General features: G+C 39.7%; 1 protein-coding gene across 1 annotated transcript in view; it reads left to right on the top strand.

Moving 5' to 3' along the window:
* The window catches only part of LOC126252285 (mucin-5AC-like), a 519485-nt gene that overhangs the window by 292487 nt on the left and 207727 nt on the right, over positions 1-19271 (top strand). Inside the window, exons 9-12 of the mRNA XM_049953159.1 lie at positions 2721-2961; positions 4560-4688; positions 6213-6320; positions 6410-6568. Of these exons, the coding sequence (XP_049809116.1) occupies positions 2721-2961; positions 4560-4688; positions 6213-6320; positions 6410-6568 (637 nt within the window). The remainder of the gene's footprint in view (positions 1-2720; positions 2962-4559; positions 4689-6212; positions 6321-6409; positions 6569-19271) is intronic.

The raw sequence follows: 19271 nt of genomic DNA, 5'->3' as shown, positions 1-19271 counted from the left end.
GGTAAGACAGAGATTTAGGAACCAGGTTTTAAATTGTAAGACATTTCCAGGGGCAGATGTGGATTCTGACCACAATCTATTGGTTATGAACTGCAGATTGAAACTGAAGAAACTGCAAAAAGGTGGGAATTTAAGGAGATGGGACCTGGATAAACTGAAAGAACGAGAGGTTGTAGAGAGTTTCAGGAAGAGCATAAGGGAACAATTGACAGGAATGGGGGAAAGAAATACAGTAGAAGAAGAATGGGTAGCTCTGAGGGATGAAGTAGTGAAGGCAGCAGAGGATCAAGTAGGTAAAAAGACGAGGGCTAATAGAAATCCTTGGGTAACAGAAGAAATATTGAATTTAATTGATGAAAGGAGAAAATATAAAAATGCAGTAAATGAAGCAGGCAAAAAGGAATACAAACGTCTCAAAAATGAGATCGACAGGAAGTGCAAAATGGCTAAGCTGGGATGGCTAGAGGACAAATGTAAGGATGTAGAGGCTTGTCTCACTAGGGGTAAGATAGATACTGCCTACAGGAAAATTAAAGAGACCTTTGGAGAGAAGAGAACCACTTGTATGAATATCAAGAGCTCAGATGGCAAACCAGTTCTAAGCAAAGAAGGGAAGGCAGAAAGGCGGAAGGAGTTATATGCAAGGGCGATGTACTTGAGGACAATATTATGGAAATGGAAGAGGATGTAGATGAAGATGAAATGGGAGATAAGATACTGCGTGAAGAGTTTGACAGAGCACTGAAAGACCTGAGTCGAAACAAGGCCCCGGGAGTAGACAACATTCCATTAGAACTACTGATGGCCTTGGGAGAGCCAGTCATGACAAAACTCTACCATCTGGTGAGCAAGATGTATGAGACAGGCGAAATACCCACAGACTTCAAGAAAAATATAATAATTCCAATCCCAAAGAAAGCAGGTGTTGACAGATGTGAAAATTGCCGAACTATCAGTTTAATAAGTCACAGCTGCAAAACACTAACGCGAATTCTTTACAGACCAATGGAAAAACTGGTAGAAGCTGACCTCGGGGAAGATCAGTTTGGATTCCGTAGAAATATTGGAACACGTGAGGCAATACTGACCCTACGACTTATTTTAGAAGCTAGATTAAGAAAAGACAAACCTACACTTATAGCATTTGTAGACTTAGAGAAAGCTTTTGACAATGTTGACTGGAATACTCTCTTTCACATCCTGAAGGTGACAGGGGTAAAATACAAGGAGCGAAAGGCTATTTACAATTTGTACGGAAACCAGATGGCAGTTATAAGAGTCGAGGGGCATGAAAGGGGTAGCAGTGGTTGGGAAAGGAGTGAGAGAGGGTTGTAGCCTCTCCCCGATGTTATTCAATCTGTATATTGGGCAAGCAGTAAAGGAAACAAAAGAAAAATTCGGAGTAGGTATTAAAATTCATGGAGAAGAAGTAAAAACTTTGAGGTTCGCCGATGACATTGTAATTCTGTCAGAGACAGCAAAGGACTTGGAAGAGCAGCTGAACGGAATGGACAGTGCCTTGAAAGGAGGATATAAGATGAACATCAACAAAAGCAAAACGAGGATAATGGAATGTAGTCAAATTAAATCGGGTGATGCTGAGGGGATTAGATTAGGAAATGAGACACTTAAAGTAGTAAAGGAGTTTTGCTATTTAGGGAGCAAAATAACTGATGATGGTCGAAGTAGAGAGGATATAAAATGTAGACTGGCAATGGCAAGGAAATCGTTTCTGAAGAAGAGAAATGTGTTAACATCGAGTATAGATTTAAGTGTAAGGAAGTCTTTTCTGAAAGTATTTGTATGGAGTGTAGCCATGTATGGAAGTGAAACATGCACGATAAATAGTTTGGACAAGAAGAGAATCGAAGCTTTCAAAATGTGGTGCTACAGAAGAATGCTGAAGATAAGGTGGGTAGATCACGTAACTAATGAGGAGGTATTGAATAGGATTGGGGAGAAGAGAAGTTTGTGGCACAACTTGACTAGAAGAAGGGATCGGTTGGTAGGACATGTTTTGAGGCATCAAGGGATCACAAATTTAGCATTGGAGGGCAGTGTGGAGGGTAAAAATCGTAGAGGGAGACCAAGGGATCAATACACTAGGCAGATTCAAAATGATGTAGGTTGCAGTGGGTACTGGGAGATGAAGAAGCTTGCACAGGATAGAGTAGCATGGAGAGCTGCATCAAACCAGTCCCAGGACTGAAGACCACAGCAGCAACAACATTGTTGGCCTTAATTTAGTACATGTGTTGTTCTGTTAATCAGTTCTGTTCCAAGTGTCTAGGCTGACCCTGTTTGAATGAGCTCACATTTCTGGGATTAGTAGACTTCCTGGTAGAGGTCTTCAGAGTAGGAGATTGGTTAGTTTAGAGAGAAAGGGACCAAATTACATGGTGATCAGACCAAGAGTAGGAGACAGTTAACATAAATCATAAGGTATGTGTAACAGAAAATTTGGAATAATATAGTAATATTTTGCAGAAACTGATTACACCAAACATTTCTACCAGCTGCCTGAAGAATATAGCGTTTCAGAAATTTGTCTCTGCAGTAAAATGTAAACATTATTAGTCTCATTTGAAACGTTACTATAGGTCTAGTAGATGTTTGAATGTTGTTTGACAGACCTCTCGGTTGTCATCAGAAATGAAGTAGGAGATGACTCTTGAAAGTTTGGATTGTACAGAGCTTAATTATGTGTCTGTTGTTTCCAGGCCCACAGCAGTGGACTTAACTACTGCTGACACATCACAAAATGATGTCCAACCTCGCTCATCCACAAGAGGCCGTAACCATGGAGACAGTGTCCCTAGCAGCAGCAACAGCAGGAGGACAAATCGCAGAGGCTCTGCCACATCAGATGTGGATGCTAGTGGGAACTCTGCAGCAGGTGCCTCTGTGCAGAGAACGAGCCGCAAGATCAATGCTGAAACGAATGCACGACCCAGCTTTAAGGTACAGTGGTGTAAAATCTGTAGCAAATGCATAACCACTTCCTTAGCCCAAGTTTTTCAAATTCCATCCTGTCTTTGAATGAATCTTTTATATATGATAGATTGAACTCTGGCAACAAAGTCTCAGTACAACTCATTTCTCAAAGTCTGGTCACACTGTTTATTGAAAAAGATAGGAAGAACTGCCATAAGTTCATATTTTTCTGTCATGTTTGCTCACGGATGGCAAAAAGTAGTGGCAGAGCTGAAGCAGAGTGGCTCCCCACAAAGTAGAAGGGAAGTCACATTTGTTTACAGAGGGACATTGGGAGTTTTTCATAACCCCCCGCATAAGATTTTATGAAAGTGAGTGTATGTGCCAAAATAGTACAGTCCTTGACTCACGATATTACTAGTTTGCCTAGACACTGCTGTATTAATTATCTGCCATCTGCAGAATAATCTTACAGATAGGTGTCAGACTATGCCGTGCAATATGAAATAAAAAGTTAAAGTAGGTGTTTCCATGGGTGTATCCAAAATGACAGTGTTATGTTTGTGAGAGACTGAAATGGAAGGATTACATGAGTTGCTTCAGCAAGATTGCACCATGGAGTGCCTCTTGGACTACTGAATTTCCTCACTGAGTTTCCATTCATCTGTCAAACTGTTGTTGTGACGAATTGTAGTCGCAGATACGTCCAGGTTTTTCACATGTGTTGTTTCTCATATAATGTAACTTGTTGATTTTATTTGTATTTTCCCAGTACATATCAGTACTATTATAATTTCCTTGCTCTTTTTTTACAGTGTTATCACTGTAACATCATGCAAAACTTTAATTATCATGTTCTTTCAGATAATAGTTTAGGGCTGTCCTAGGCAATATTCAATCTCTTTCCAGTCTGTGTGTCATCAAGTTATATAAAGTGGAACTAACCTTATAAATCAGCTCATAGAATCATTATTTATTACAGGCCTAACAATCTATTGGTATCATATTTTTTTATATAAAATAATACTCCCTATTTATTCTGAGTATTTTCCCCCATATCAATTCCGTTATACATTTAACTACACTATGAACTTTTACTGAAGTTAAACAGTTCTTTGTACTATGGAACAGTTACTAGCATAATACAGAACAGCTCCTAGTGTAATACAGACACTCTCTGCTAACCCATGTCATTTGCAGGTTGTTTTATGTAGCATGCTTCATCATGAAACCAGATTTTTATTTTTCAAGGAATCCCTCTATGTTAGGCTGCTACCCTCATAGCCCAAGGGTTGTGCTTTGTTTACTCCAACCTACTTTGAAATTTAGAAACAGTTGATATCCAGTTATCTAACTGCTCACATAAATATTTAAAATTCATCAACAAAGTGTGTATTAATGAATAATTATAGCCCGTTTAGTATATTACAAAATGCAGCTCCAGCAGAAAACAACTGAGTTTAGTTTGAACTTTTAGTAGGGATAGAAATAAATTTCTTAATGAGTTCATAAGACAGTTTTATAATCTTAAGACTGGTATTTGCAAATGAATGTTGTGAAAATGAATAACAGGTTTCCCTGTACTTGGTACTGACACCAGAGTTTTCCTCCATTTCACCTTCCAGAACACAAGAAGAGGCACTTCCAATAAAAAATTAACAACTGAAACTACTTCAGTAAAAGAGGAAATTGATGAGTCTGAGAACTATCCTCCTGAGTTCATACACAAGATAAAGTCTTCTGTTGATACAAAGGTAAGTGCAGAGATTTAACTTCTAATTAATTGTATAAAATATATTAGACAAAACATATCACATTTCTGTGCAAGATACCCTTATTTTTGCAGAGGAAGTCAATTTAGCATGTAAATAATTACTGCAGCACATCATAAAGTAATTATTACATTATAACAATGCAAAAGAGGATGTGGTTATAGTGCACTTATGGTGTCTTGTGGTGATGTTGGCCATTTGTTGATGTTGGTTGCAGCCAATTGGGTGGTAATGTACAGTAGCCAGTGACAATCACTGAATGTAATGATTTATTTTAGTATAAGATACGAAATGATTACATTCCTTTTCAACACAGTGAGTCCCAGAATAACTTTTACTGGTCTCTTTATTATGAATTTTAAGGTTGCTTACAACTTTTTATATTCGTTTGATGACTGGAAAAAGCTAGCTGTGCTGACAGAATAGACTGACCTTTAGTGAAGTCTAAGGCCATATTAATTTGAAATGTGACAATTTGGTTGTGAAACTTCCCACCAGATTAAAACTATGTGCCAGATTGAGACTCGAACTTGGGACATATGCCTTTCACAAACAAGTGCTCAGACAACAGGACGATCCAAGTACAACTCACGACCTCTCGTCACAGCTTTACTTCACCCAGTGCCTCATCTCCTATCTTCTGAATTTCATAGAAGCCCTCATGTGAAGTCTGCAGTACTAGCACTAATGGAAGAAAGGATATTATGGTGACAGAGCTTGGCCACAGTGGGTGGGATGTTTGCAGAATGAAGTTTTCACTCTTCAGTGGAGTTTGTACTGATATGACACTTCCTGACAAATTAAAACTCTGTGCCAGACAGGGGACTCGAACTCAGGGCCTTTGCCTTTTGTGGGCAAGTACTCTAGTGACTGAGCTACCCAGTTGTGTCCTCACAGCCTTACTTCACCAAGTACCTCACCTCCTGCCTTCTGAACTTTACAGAAGCTCTCCTGTGAAACTTCAAGGTCTAACACTCCTGCAAAATAGGACGTTGCAGAGTTATGGCTTCACCACAGCCTGTGGGACATTTTCAGAATGAAATTTTCACTCTGCAGTGGAGTATGCACTTGTATGAAACTTCCTGGCAGATTAAAACTGTATGCCGTACTGATACTGGGACTTGGGACCTTTGCTTTTTATGGCCAAGTGCTCTGCAAAACCTGAGATGACATTTTTCATTGCAGTAAGCTACTCATACATGTCATATTTCTGAGTGTGACAAAACTTCTGATAATGTTGTTCAAGTCTAACCTAGTAAAACAAAATACTAGCTAACTGTATTTACAGACCATAGGAAATTACAAAATAGGATCTCATTTGCAGCCTACATCTGAGTTATCATTCATTGTGTCTACTCACCTGGATTCATCATGTGAACTGTTAGCAACAGCTGCACACAGTGGAAAAACACTGGCCCCATTAGTGCACTTATATTGCCACTGTTGTATGAAGCAACTTACTTGTTATATATTTTCTGGCATTCAACTTGTGTATTTTATTTTCAGGATGAGAAAACCACACAGCCTTCACTGTTGTCTAGTTCTCCCGAGGACACATTCATTACTAAAAGTTCGGATAAAGTGGTTTCTGTTTTTACACCCTCTTTACCTGAGGTAAAATTCACTATTTTTCTTATTGGTGAATTACATTGAACAGATTATCATCTGAACTTCAACATATCACTTATTATATATTTCTGCAGGATGAGATAAATGCTGATGAAGATAAAGAAAATCAGAACAATGAAGTTCATCTGAATAAACTGGAGACAAGGAGGCGATCAAATAAGTATACTGGTAGGGCAAGATCTTATAAAACAGGATCAGATGAAACAGGAAAGCAACGCAAAGTAGATCTTCTGGTAAGTAAACTAAAATTTTAGTTTTAATGAGAACTACAAAGTGCTACATAAGAAATTCTATGTTCCTAGTTAGCAGCATATTTCAGCATTTTTTGTTGTATTCTAAGAGATTGTTAAATATTAATTACTTCAATAAATTGCATTGCTGAGAGAGGGAGCATATACATATATTTCAATGAGAAACACCTTCTTTGATATTAATGATGACTGGTTCTCATCTGACAAAGGAAGTAGGTTACAGTATGCTTGTTCGCCCACTGCTTGAATACTGCTCAGCGGTGTGGGATCTGTACCAGATAGGGTTGATAGAAAAGATAGAGAAGATCCAATGGAGAGCAGCGCGCTTTGTTACAGGATCATTTAGTAATCGCGAAAGCGTTACGGAGATGATATATAAACTCCAGTGGAAGACTCTGCAGGAGAGATGCTCAGTAGCTCGGTATGGGCTTTTGTTAAAGTTTCGAGAACATACCATCACCGAAGAGTCAAGCAGTATATTGCTCCCTCCTACGTATATCTCGCAAAGAGACCATGAGGATAAAATCAGAGAGATTAGAGCCCACACAGAAACATACTGACAATCCTTCTTTCCACGAACAATATGAGACTGCAATAGAAGGGAGAACCGATAGAGGTACTCAAGGTACCCTCCGCCACACACCGTTAGGTGGCTTGCGGAGTATGGATGTAGATGTAGATGACTAGCAGATCATCATCAGATCTAGTGCTGCAAGTGCAGTTTGCTGGCTGGCGTGGCCGAGCGGTTCTAGGTGCTTCAGTCTGGAACCGCATGACCGCTATGGTCGCAGATCGAATCCTGCCTCGGGCATGGATGTGTGTGATGTCCTTAGATTAGTTAGGTTTAAATAGTTTTAAGTTCTAGGGGCTGATGACCTCAGATTTTAAGTCCCATAGTGCTCAGAGCCATATATATGCAAGTGCAGTTTGCCAGTAGTGGCAAGAGTGCCGCTTTCACTGCACAAAATGTGGATAACTGTTAGTCTTTCACAAGTATTAGTTCGACTCGTACAATTATCGAGTTACCTAAGAAGTGGAAATGCTGCTGATTATATTAGGCCTACATTAATTTATATAATTTCTATGTGCAAATAACATAACAATTCAACTTTTGTTAACTGTTAATAACAGAAGTAATTCAGAATAGCTGTGTCTCTCTGCTAATGTTGACATTGACTCCTTTCAAATCCATGAACGTTTTTCTTAATGGTGGGATACAATGTATAAACACACAAGTGTAACATCCTGAAAAACTAGCCTATGTGTAGATCTACATTCTACAATGCTCACTGTCTAATTTCTGTTACCTATACCCGGGAAGCTAAATGACAATTGGAGTTGCTAATGGGTAAAATGAGACTTTGAAAATTAGGTTTCTTTTTATGTAGAGATAAGAATGAACAAAGGACTGTACCCAGCTACAGGAGTGTTTTAAATAATGTGTGGGAAGCTGTGTGTGAATTGATTGTTAGTATGGGGATATCATAGGAAGTTATACTGCGGAATAACATATGACGAAACACAGTGTCAACTATATAAACTTCAGAAAATCCCAAGACACACTCTGTTAAAAACTTTGGACATAGCAGTCCATCTTTGAAATTAGTGAGATTATGAGATATTAAAATTGTTGTTAAAACCTTATTATAAGATGAATTCTGTAAAGTAGTGCTGGAAATGATACGTTAACTGTATCATTGATGGTAAAAATGATCTTGCGATAGACACAAGAACAGAAAGAATTTGGAAGAGATGTACATTTGCCATAAGTTAAAATTATACTCTCTCTGGGCACCAGAAGATGTGCTGTTTTTGTCCACTGTTAAACTCTTTTTTAACCTGTTCCAATAATTGCTTATGCAACATGGGTAATGACCAACATGGGCAGTTGTGGAGAAAATGTTTCTATGGGGGCTGAGATATACAGAAACTGATGACAATGTTTGGAGAGCATACTTCAGCCTAGAAAACGATTTACAAATTGTTAAAAAATTATTGTGTTTTGAATGGTTGATAAATGTTGAAATGTTGGCCAACATCAAGCAGATGAAACAGATTATTGTGGACAGCTGGCTCATTAACTTCTCTGGCAGTGTGGTTTCAGTTGTCTGAGACAGCAGACGTGTGTGCAAGTTGTGTGTGTGTGTGTGTGTGTCTGTTTCTGACAAAGGCCTTAATGGCCGAAAGCTATAATTGTGTGAATCTTATTGCTGTGCTGGTGAGTAGCAAATTTCCTTCCCTAATATCATCAACTTCTCAGGTAGAGAAGCAGCTATGGAATTTTCCCAGTTCACACTCAAGAACATAATGCATGAACACCTTAAGTATAGACCGCTACTGTTATGCCTCTTCAAAAATGTGCAACAGTAGCACAGGGAACTTGAACAAGATGGAAAAATGTGGAAAATTGTGCTATCTTGAAGGTAGGGTAGATGCAGATGTAAAAGAGAAGAAAGACATTGTGTTGGACAATTCAAACACTCTCGGTATAAGAATAACAGTTGTTGACACCCGAAAAGATAAATCTTGAGACCAGAAAAAGTTACCTGAAAAGCTATATTCAGAATATAACTCTATATGGGTGATAAACATGAACAGTGGTGAAGATAGAAATGAAATAGTCAGAGGCATTTTAAATGTGGCATTGCAAGGAACTGCTGAAGTTTGGATGAATTGATCAAATAAAGAAAATGCCCCACAATGAGTGAATGAGAAAAAAAATGCTGAAAAACTAATGTAATGAATCAGAGAGATGGAATGATTGGGTGTATTTCAGTACCTGAGCCTTTGCTGAAAACTGTATCTGCAGGGACGATATAAAGAATGAACTGCTAGAGGAGGCCTAAGTATGTTTATATATAGGAGCTTCTTGAAGATGTGGGGCACAGTAATCGTGCTCAACTGAAGAAGATTGTTGACAAATGACAGATATGGAGAAAAGCATTAAAAAAAGAAAACTCAGGAAGGAGTATATTAGAGCAGTAATTGGAATATCATGCTGCACTGTATTGAGGCCAAGGGGCTTCCATACCAACTTGTCACTGGCAATGAGTCATGCCTCCATTATCATGGAGACCAAGTAGCAATGCATGTACTCAACATCAAAGCAGAAGAAATTCTGGATGACATCCTCAGACCTCAAGCAAAGTTTTGGTTGCATTTAGTGTTCTGAAGCAGGAACTGTTGAAGGCGGCAAGTGTGTGAGGTGGCCTGTTACAAAAGAACAAGAAACATTGAGGAAAAGTCTGCTCATGCACAATAACATGGCCTGTTTCAATATGAACTGAGAAGTTTCTGTAGTGCTCACCCAGATAGGCTGTTAGATATGGCTATATTCCCAATATTCACCAGACATGAGCCTGCTTGATTGTTACCTGTTTTGGGCAATGCAGAAAACTCTTGGCAATTGTGATTGTAGTAATGTACCGTATTTACTCGAATCTAAGCCGCACCTGAAATTTGAGACTCGAAATTCAAGGAGAGAGAAAAGTTTTAGGCCGCACCTCCAAATCGAAACAAAGTTGGTCCATTGTAATATGAGACACAATTTAGGTCGAATGAATGATGATACACCTACAGTAGTTTGGTTCGAGTCGTAAGCTTAGCAGTTAAGCTTTGCCAGGTAGCCCTTGCTATGCGTCAGGCGCTTCGTCCGCATTTCACGTGCTTCGTCTGGTTTGAATCGATTGCTTATTTTGCTTTGATCTGATAAGTGCCGTTTTCTTTGTTATAGGTGTTTACGTCACTCTAAGCTGAAAATGCATTACTGTACTGTGTCATGCATTGTTTGTCGCATTCTGATAGTGTGTGTTCACGGCCTGTCGCCGCTCACGGCATGGCTTGCTTTTATGCGCGCTACCGCCGCTTGGAAAAAAAAGAGGAATCGTCTCATTAGCGAAACAGTGGCAAGAGACTGCTATTTGTTGTTACTTACACTGCTGCTTTCTTTGATGATGATCATCAAGAACCAAATAATAGACTGCGTATGATAGAACATGTTCTGAACGAGAGTTAGGCGAAAATTTTTCTCCGTTTGAAAATCTTTGCGGCCGCTTCTTTCGTACATCAAAGTCTGCACAGAAATTAGAGTCATCTTAGATTTAAAACTCTAGCCAGTTGCCGTGCTTCATTTCTGACTGTATCACTATGAGGCATAAGAATAATACGAATATAAACATGACACGATATGTATATTCTTCTGCGTTTGCTGTTTTCTCACTCTAGTTTCGTAGTTTATTAGGCAGACAGGATTTAAATGAGATAGCAGCAAACACGAAAGAATACATGGCAAAATGTTTATATTCGTATTATTCTTATGGTGAAGAGAATATTGTATGTGATTCACATTTCATCAGGTTCCTATTAGCAACCATCTCTTCTCACAGGTAGGAAAAAATTCAGAACGTAGAGTTGGCCATATTGACAAACATTCCAAACAGTCTTGCCAGTCGGATTTTCGTAGTATATTGAAATTCTGCTACATTCGAAGATGAACAATACGGAATTTGTATTTACTTCGTTGGATAATGTATGAAAATGTAGTGATTGAAACTCGGGGCGGAGAAAAAAACTCGTCTTCCATCTTTTTTTAAATTTATTTACTGACGCAGAGGTTTTGGCACCAGTATTTATCTTTGTGCCTACAAAGTAGTGATGGGGAGCTCGTGAATGAGTCGTTCAAATGAACGCTTCACTCCAGTGAAGTGTGAACTAACCACTCAATTTCAATGAACTGGTACTTCAAACTGTTCACAGATAGCACACTCCACACTTTTTTCTAGTTCACTCACTCTCTTCCCCTCTCCCTCCCATAGTACATCGGCGCTACGTCACTCAATCTCCCTTCACTTCAGTCCTCCCTGTACTGCCTCTCGACGAATCGCGCGGTGTTTGTTTCGGAACGATTGGGTTAGGATGGGTAGTGGTGGTGAGGGGCGAGGGGAAGGCAGCGTCAGCTGCTTCCTGCAGTGCTGTGTGAGCACCCACAGCCAACACGAAAATAAAATGCTTACCTTGTGAGTCTGGAACTGAAGCATGCGTGGAATCCACGCTTGAAAGATAATCGTTCATGTAGAAATGTTTATCTCGTACACATTATTGAAATAATTACACTAAATGTCAATTTGACGATTGTCCTAATTAAATTTTTAAAAAATACACACACATATATATATTTATGAATAAACATCAACGGATTTGGTGAATGTTCAGAGATTTCCGTTTAAAAACATGACTTGTTCCACTTTTTTTCCTGTCAGGCGATTTCTTCTGTCAGTTATAAGGTATCCTGCCTTCGAGAACACTCTTACACACGGCGTCGAGGTTGCGACAAAACACAGTCGTATTTTTGCGTAGGTTCAGTGGTTGGAACTGAGATTGTTGCAGTAGCAGTGGATGTGTTCCTCACAAATTTCTCACAGTGCCTGATCAGGTTTAATTTCACCTTCTCAGCAGAATTTTTATCAGAAAAACCATGTAATTTGAACCGGGATCCAATGCAGTTGCTTCCTCGAAAATTGAATTTTCCTCTATATTTCTAAATCGTCGTTTTAGGTCTTCAGCTAACTTTCCGGCCATCTGTTGCACGTCTACATGAATTTCAGTGTTATTAACAAACCTGCAACACCATTTTTTCAACGAGCGACTAAGGAGTACAACTGACAGACAACATTTTCACTTGACATTTCCTCAGTGCAGTCTTTGAAAACTTTCAACAGGTCACAGGCTTGTGTTACACTTGCAATGTCCTTTGCGGTCAGATTTGGAAGATCCGGATAATTCAGAGTGATAACTGTCATTAGGGAATTCTTAACCTCGATTATTCTTCGCAGCATATCATAGGTTGAATTCCATCTTGTAACAGTGTCCTGTTTTAGTGTCAGAACTGGCTCTTTTAAATGTTCCTGTATCTTTTTCAGTTTCGTGCAGGCCTGCGAACTTCTTTTAAAAAAATCACCAATTTTTTTTTTACTTTATTCAGAATGGGTTGAATGTGCGGAAGCCCATTCTGAACAATTAAATTGAGTGTGTGCGCAAAGCAGGGGATGTGTTTCCAGGCTGAGTCTTACAGCTGCCACAATATTAGCAGCATTGTCGCTGACAACACACACGACTTTTTCTTGAATGCCCTATTCCCTTGTGACACGTAGCAGTTCTTCCGAGAGTTTTTCTGACGTGTGCCTTTCGTCGTATTTAAAGCACTCTAGGAGGGAAGGCGCCAGCTCCAGGTCTTTAATGTAGTGTGCTGTCACCGACAAATAACTCTCATTTGTAGTTGAGGTCCACCCATCCATTGTCAGCACAACCGCTTCCGCAGAATTAATTTTGACTCTCACAATTTCTTTCATCATGGCGCACTGTTGTAGCAGTGTGTTGGAAATGGTCTTCCGAGATGACAGTCTGTAAGCACCATTCAGTTTGCCTACAAAACTTTGGAAATGTTTGCTTTCCGCTATGTTGAAGGGCAAATAATCCTTTACAACAGTCTGCAGAAGTGCGAAATCTATCTCCTGATTTCTTTTGTTAGAAAGAGGTTTCGGAAAATACATAGGTAACGTTCCGTGATATTGATGTCTGCTGTCTGATAGTGAAGTGATACTGTTATTTTCTGGCACCAACTGCTGTTCGCTTCTGGCATTTGCTGATGTTGGTTCCGGATTGTCCGGGTTTTTTGTCCAAGAAATATCGGAAGATGCAGGAGCAGGGGGCGTTAAGCGCCTGACTGACATTGACACTGTTGGATGCAGCACTCGAACATGACGCGCTAGATTCCTTCCTTCCTCCTTTATATGAAATACACTTAGAACAACAATTAGACTTTGCTTTCCCATCACCTAAATCGGCGAAGAAACCCCAAATTTCACTACTTTCACGCGATCGCGAGTTGCTTGCCATTGTATGAGAGTGAAAAGACACAAAAACTGCTTTCCAAAGAAAATAAAGAGAGATTTTACCTGAAATCGTACAGGTGACAGTTTACGTTTTGAATTTGGAGGGTTATTATTCTTAACAAAAATAAAATCTACAGGAAAACTTCTGAATAATTACTTAACGTAGGTATATAGACTTTGTAACAGTGGTAAATATACTCATTCTATTTTGCGTTAAATTTTAAAAGGAACATAAAATTGGACTGCATTTCGTTGGTAGCCCTAGTTTTCAGTCCATGAATACAACAAATAAGGTTTCACTTGGCAGATAAAGACTTTTTTGGGCGCTTCATGAGAAAATGTCGAGCAAGATTAAATGTAATACACTGTAAGAGCGTAAAACGTTGCGTGCACGTTAGTGCATAGTTCGGCCATCTGTTGGTAAAATTAGGAAGTATTACGAAGCTTTATTGTACGAGCGAGGCGAAGCGAGCGTAGCCGCGGCTGAGCGGCAAACTGGGCAACTTCGCCAGGCTTCCGTACTTCATGAAAGAACTACTTCATTTGAACGCTTCACGGCAGAGTGAAACGAATGAAGTAGTTCACGGGAATGAACGAGTTCGACCCATCTCTACGTTACAAAGCATGCCTGTGTAGCGCTACATATATTCGACGGCAGAAGTTAGTTGTGGCGGCACCTACCAACATTTTACAGAACTTTCGCTTGCTTTGCTCTCGATTCTAAGCCGCAGGCGGTTTTTTGGATTACAAAAACCGGAAAAAAAGTGCGGCTTAGATTCGAGTAAATACGGTAATAATATATGTGACCAGCTATCTCACCAAGAGTGGACTCTACAAAACTCATGCATTGGCAGATTGGGTTGAGATAGTTGCAACTATACAGAAAATCTTCCTTCTCTCTTGTCCCAAAACTGCGTGTAAATCACTTTAGTATTTTCCTTATATGATGAAATGCACCTGTTGTTGTTGAAATTGGAAAGGTTGAAACAAATGTAGCACGTGATGTAACATAACCACAAGAGTACCTACATGGTATGGGACACTGGGAATGGTTCTTGTACCATACTTTTTAACAATTTGGAAAGGGATTAAGAACAGAAATAGGCTTGGAAAGTAGAGTTAGTTAGTTAGTTTCATGTTTTATGGATCATTTGCCTGATAAATTGTAATGATATGGAATGAACTATTTTACGTACACATCACAAAATAATTTTTAAATACGGCTAAATTCTGAGCATTTATAAAGTATTTTTTTTTTAAATACCTAAAGATGAGAGTTTGTAATTCATACCCACCATCTTTTACACATTACAGCAGTGCTTGCTAAATTTTTTGCTTAAGATCCAACCCAGGCTGCATAGGAATGGGGAAAGTGGGGGGGGGGGGGGGGGGGGAAGGGGGGCGGAAATACTTAAGTGACCACACAAAGAGAAATTTAGTTTTCAGCAAATCATGCTTACTGATAGAAGCATACAACCTACGCATTTTGCATTTTGAATCTATGTAAATTATAAGCTATCGGTACTACATGCCTTTTTCTGAATGCTTACATAGTGACAAATTTTCCATATCTAAATGCTTTCAGTGCCATGGCAACAGTATTCCATGTTTTTCTGATTTCCAGGCACATTTTCTATGCATCTTCACAACCTAGTATCAGAAAGAACAACAGTGGCTCCAGCAGATCATTTTCAATCGCACTTTTGTACTAGGCCATATAGAACAGAGATGATTTTAAATAATGTAACTTAATTAATTGAAAATTGTCACAAAGGAATAGAATGATGGCTGATAGCTTCATCTTTTTTATCCGTTGTGTTACGCATGTTTTTTTTTTTAACTAACTAACTCTTATTGGGTTGGAGAACTTGGCCACTTTTGGGGAGATAATGATACTGCGTGAAGAGTTTGACAGAGTACTGAAAGACCTGAGTCGAAACAAGGCCCCGGGTGTAGACAACATTCCATTAGAACTACTGACAGCCTTGGGAGAGCCAGTCCTGACAAAACTCTACCATCTGGTGAGCAAAATTTATGAGACAGGTGAAACACCCTCAGACTTCAAGAAGAATATAATAATTCCAATCCCAAAGAAAGCAGGTGTTGACAGATGTGACAATTACCAAACTATCAGTTTAATAAGTCACGGCTGCAAAATACTAACACGAATTCTTTACAGACGAATGGAAAAATTGGTAGAAGCCGACCTCGGGGAAGATCAGTTTGGATTTCGCAGAAATATTGGAACACGTGAGGCAATACTGACCCTACGACTTATCTTAGAAGCTAGATTAAGAAAAGACAAACCTACACTTATAGCATTTGTAGACTTAGAGAAAGCTTTTGACAATGTTGACTGGAATACTCTCTTTCAAATCCTGAAGGTGACAGGGGTAAAATGCAGGGAGTGAAAGGCTATTTACAATTTGTACAGAAACCAGCTGGCAGTTATAAGAGTCGAGGGACATGAAAGGGAAGCAGTGGTTGGGAAGGGAGTGAGACAGGGTTGTAGCCTCTCCCCGATGTAATTCAATCTGTGTATTGAGCAAGCAGTAAAGGAAACAAAAGAAAAATTCAGGGTAGGTATTAAAATCCATGGAGAAGAAATAAAAACTTTGAGGTTCGCCGATGACATTGTAATTCTGTCAGAGACAGCAAAGGACTTGGAAGAGCAATTGAACGGAATGGACAGTGTCTGGAAAGGAGGTTATAAGATGAACATCAACAAAAGCAAAACGAGGATAATGGAATGTAGTTGAATTAAATCGGGTGATGCTGAGGGAATTAGATTAGGAAATGAGACACTTAAAGTAGTAAAGGAGTTTTGCTATTTGGGTAGCAAAATAACTGATGATTGTCGAAGTAGAGAGGATATAAAATATAGACTGGCAATGGCAAGGAAAGCATTTCTGAAGAAGAGAAATTTGTTAACATCGAGTATAGATTTAAGTGTCAGGAAGTCGTTTCTGCAAGTATTTGTATGGAGTGTAGCCATGTATGGAAGTGAAACATGGACGATAAATAGTTTGGATAAGAAGAGAATAGAAGCTTTCGAAATGTGGTGCTACAGAAGAATGCTGAAGATTAGATGGGTAAATCACATAACTAATGAGGAGGTATTGAATAGAATTGGGGAAAAGAGGAGTTTGTGGCACAACTTGACTAGAAGAAGGGATCGGTTGGTAGGACATGTTCTGAGGTATCAAGGGATCACCAGTTTAGTATTGGAGGGCAGCGTGGAGGGTAAAAGTCGTAGACCAAGAAATGAATACACTAAGCAGATTCAGAAGGATGTAGGTTGCAGTAGGTACTGGGAGATGAAGCAGCTTGCACGGGATAGAGTAGCATGGAGAGCTGCATCAGACCAGTCTCAGGACTGAAGACCACAACAACAATACTTTACATGGCATGTTTCAAGAAATGATCCCCACATTAAGTGCATTTTTCTCCGTATACTATGAGTAATGTTTTTGATGTGTGAGGTTCTGCATTGTTCTGTTCACTTTACTGCAGTATATAAAAATGTGCCATTTTTAGTTGGTTATCAATTTGTGTACTGTATGTAGTTAGTGGCAAAATTTGGAAGAACTTGTACTTATAGTTTTTTGATGTTTAACAAGTGTGAGCCTCTGCAGAAAGGACAGTAAGAAAACTGTAAGTACAAGTCCTTCCAAATTTCACCACTAACTACATATACAGATCAATAACCAACTAAAAATCGCCAGTTTTTTTATATTGCAGTAGAGTCAACAGAACAGAGCAGAACCTTACTCATCAAAATTATTACATAAAAATGGGGTAGTACAGAGATAAATGCACTTGAAAATGTGAATCATTTCCCAAAGCACGTCATCTAAAATATAAATAAAAGAAAACCATGAATGGTAGCAGGAAAGTTATTTATAAGCAAACCTGTTAAAAATAACAGGACAGTCTTCCTCTGTCAAACATGCTGAGATCAATGGCTGTGTATATTAGACCTAGCCTTACCTCTTCTCAGCAGGCAGCACTGTTTTTGAGGGCAAAAAGTATGCAATGGCCCCCTTCTCCCATCCTGGTCACTTTACCACACCTTACTATTAATTGGTAAAATACATAAATTAGTATCTTATTATTTAATAACACAACTGCAATATGAGACATGACCACAAATGTTAGTGAATGTTTTGAATGTTATTTTTCTTGTACTCATTGCATTGTATTACAGCAGCTTTGATTTGATTTTATATTATTTGCTAGAAACATATATCACATTTGAACATGATCGTCTCTATAATGCACGTTCACAAATCCATGTCGCTTCCATTTGACATTCATATCATAGCAAAATCTGATGTACTGTAAGTGGAAACTTTACATAGCTCACGGACAAATTCACCAATTTCAATTAAAATTAAGCGTATCTTAAAATATTACTGTCTCTGTAAGTATTCACATACACAAGCAAGCGCACCTAATGCACACATAACCACCAACTCCAGCATCTCGGGTTGTAATGCAACTATCACGTGGGATTCAAGCAACAATCTGGAGGGGGCAGGGGAGGGGAAGGGATAGCAGTGTGCAGGCAGGGAGAGAGACGAACACTGCCTGGTGGAGTGTGCAGGGACTAGAACGTCAAGAGGTGCAGTGTAAGGAGATTGTGGGGCAGGGAGGTGAAAGGAGAGGAGCGGAGAAAGATGGGCAGATGCATTGTCAGAGGGCAGCAAATGGACGTGTTGAGAGATGAGAATGGGGGGGGGGGGGGGGATGATGGACAGAGGGTGTGGAAACTGTAGGGTGGAAGGTGTGGGGACAGTAGTTACTATTGGTTAAGGCCAGAATAATTGCAGGAGTTTATAATGTTTTGTAAGGATAACTTCCATCTGTGCAGTTCAGAAAAGCTGGTGGTGGAGGGAAGGACTCATATGGCTCAGGTAGTGAAGCAGCCATTGAAGTCAAGTATGTTCAGCTGCATGTTGTGCCACAGGGTAGTTTACTTTGCTCTTGGCCATAGTTTGGCAGTGTCCATTCATCTTGGTGGACAGCTGGTTGGTAGTCGTACCAATATAAAAAGCTGTGCAGTGATAGCAGCAGAGCTGATACATGACATGTCTGCATTCACAGGTGGTCCGGACCCTGATGGGGGTAGAAGAAACTTGTGACAGGACAGGAATAGGAAGCCCTGAGTGGGTAGATTGGGCAGGTTTTGCATCTGGGTTTTCCACAGGGATATGATCCTTGTGGGAAGGGGTTAGGATTGGGGGTGGCATAGGGATGGACTAGGATGTTGTGGAGATTGGGTGGGTGACAGCACAGCACTTTAGGGGTTTTGGTAAGCATCTCAGCTAGAATGTCCCTCATTTCAGGACATGGTGATAGGTAATCAGAGCCCTGGCAAAGGATGTGGTTTTGTTATTCCAGTCTGGGATGGTACTGGGTGATGAAGGGGACACTCCTTTGTAGCTGGTTTTTGATGGTGGTGGGAGGATTGGGGGTGTGAGGGGAAATGACACAGGAGATCTGTTTGTGGACTAGTTCTGGGGGATAGTGCCTGTCTGTGAAGCCCTTGGTGAGGCCCTCAGTATACTGAGCAAAGGAATTTTTATCACTGCAGATACATCGTCCCCAGGTGGATATGCTGTATGGGAGGGATTTTTTGGTGTGAAAGGAATGACAGCTGTCAAAATGCAGGTACTGTTGGTGGTTGGTGGGTTTAATGTGGACAGAGGTGCAGATGGAGCCATCAGAGAGGAGGAGGTCAACATCTAGGAAGGTGGCACTCTGTGTTGAAGAGGACCATGTGAAGCATGTGG

Source organism: Schistocerca nitens, chromosome 4, assembly GCF_023898315.1.
Source record: "Schistocerca nitens isolate TAMUIC-IGC-003100 chromosome 4, iqSchNite1.1, whole genome shotgun sequence".
NCBI classification, from domain to species: Eukaryota; Metazoa; Arthropoda; class Insecta; order Orthoptera; family Acrididae; genus Schistocerca; species Schistocerca nitens.
Note: the sequence above shows the minus strand (reverse complement) of the source record. Positions and strands in the feature narration are given on the sequence as shown.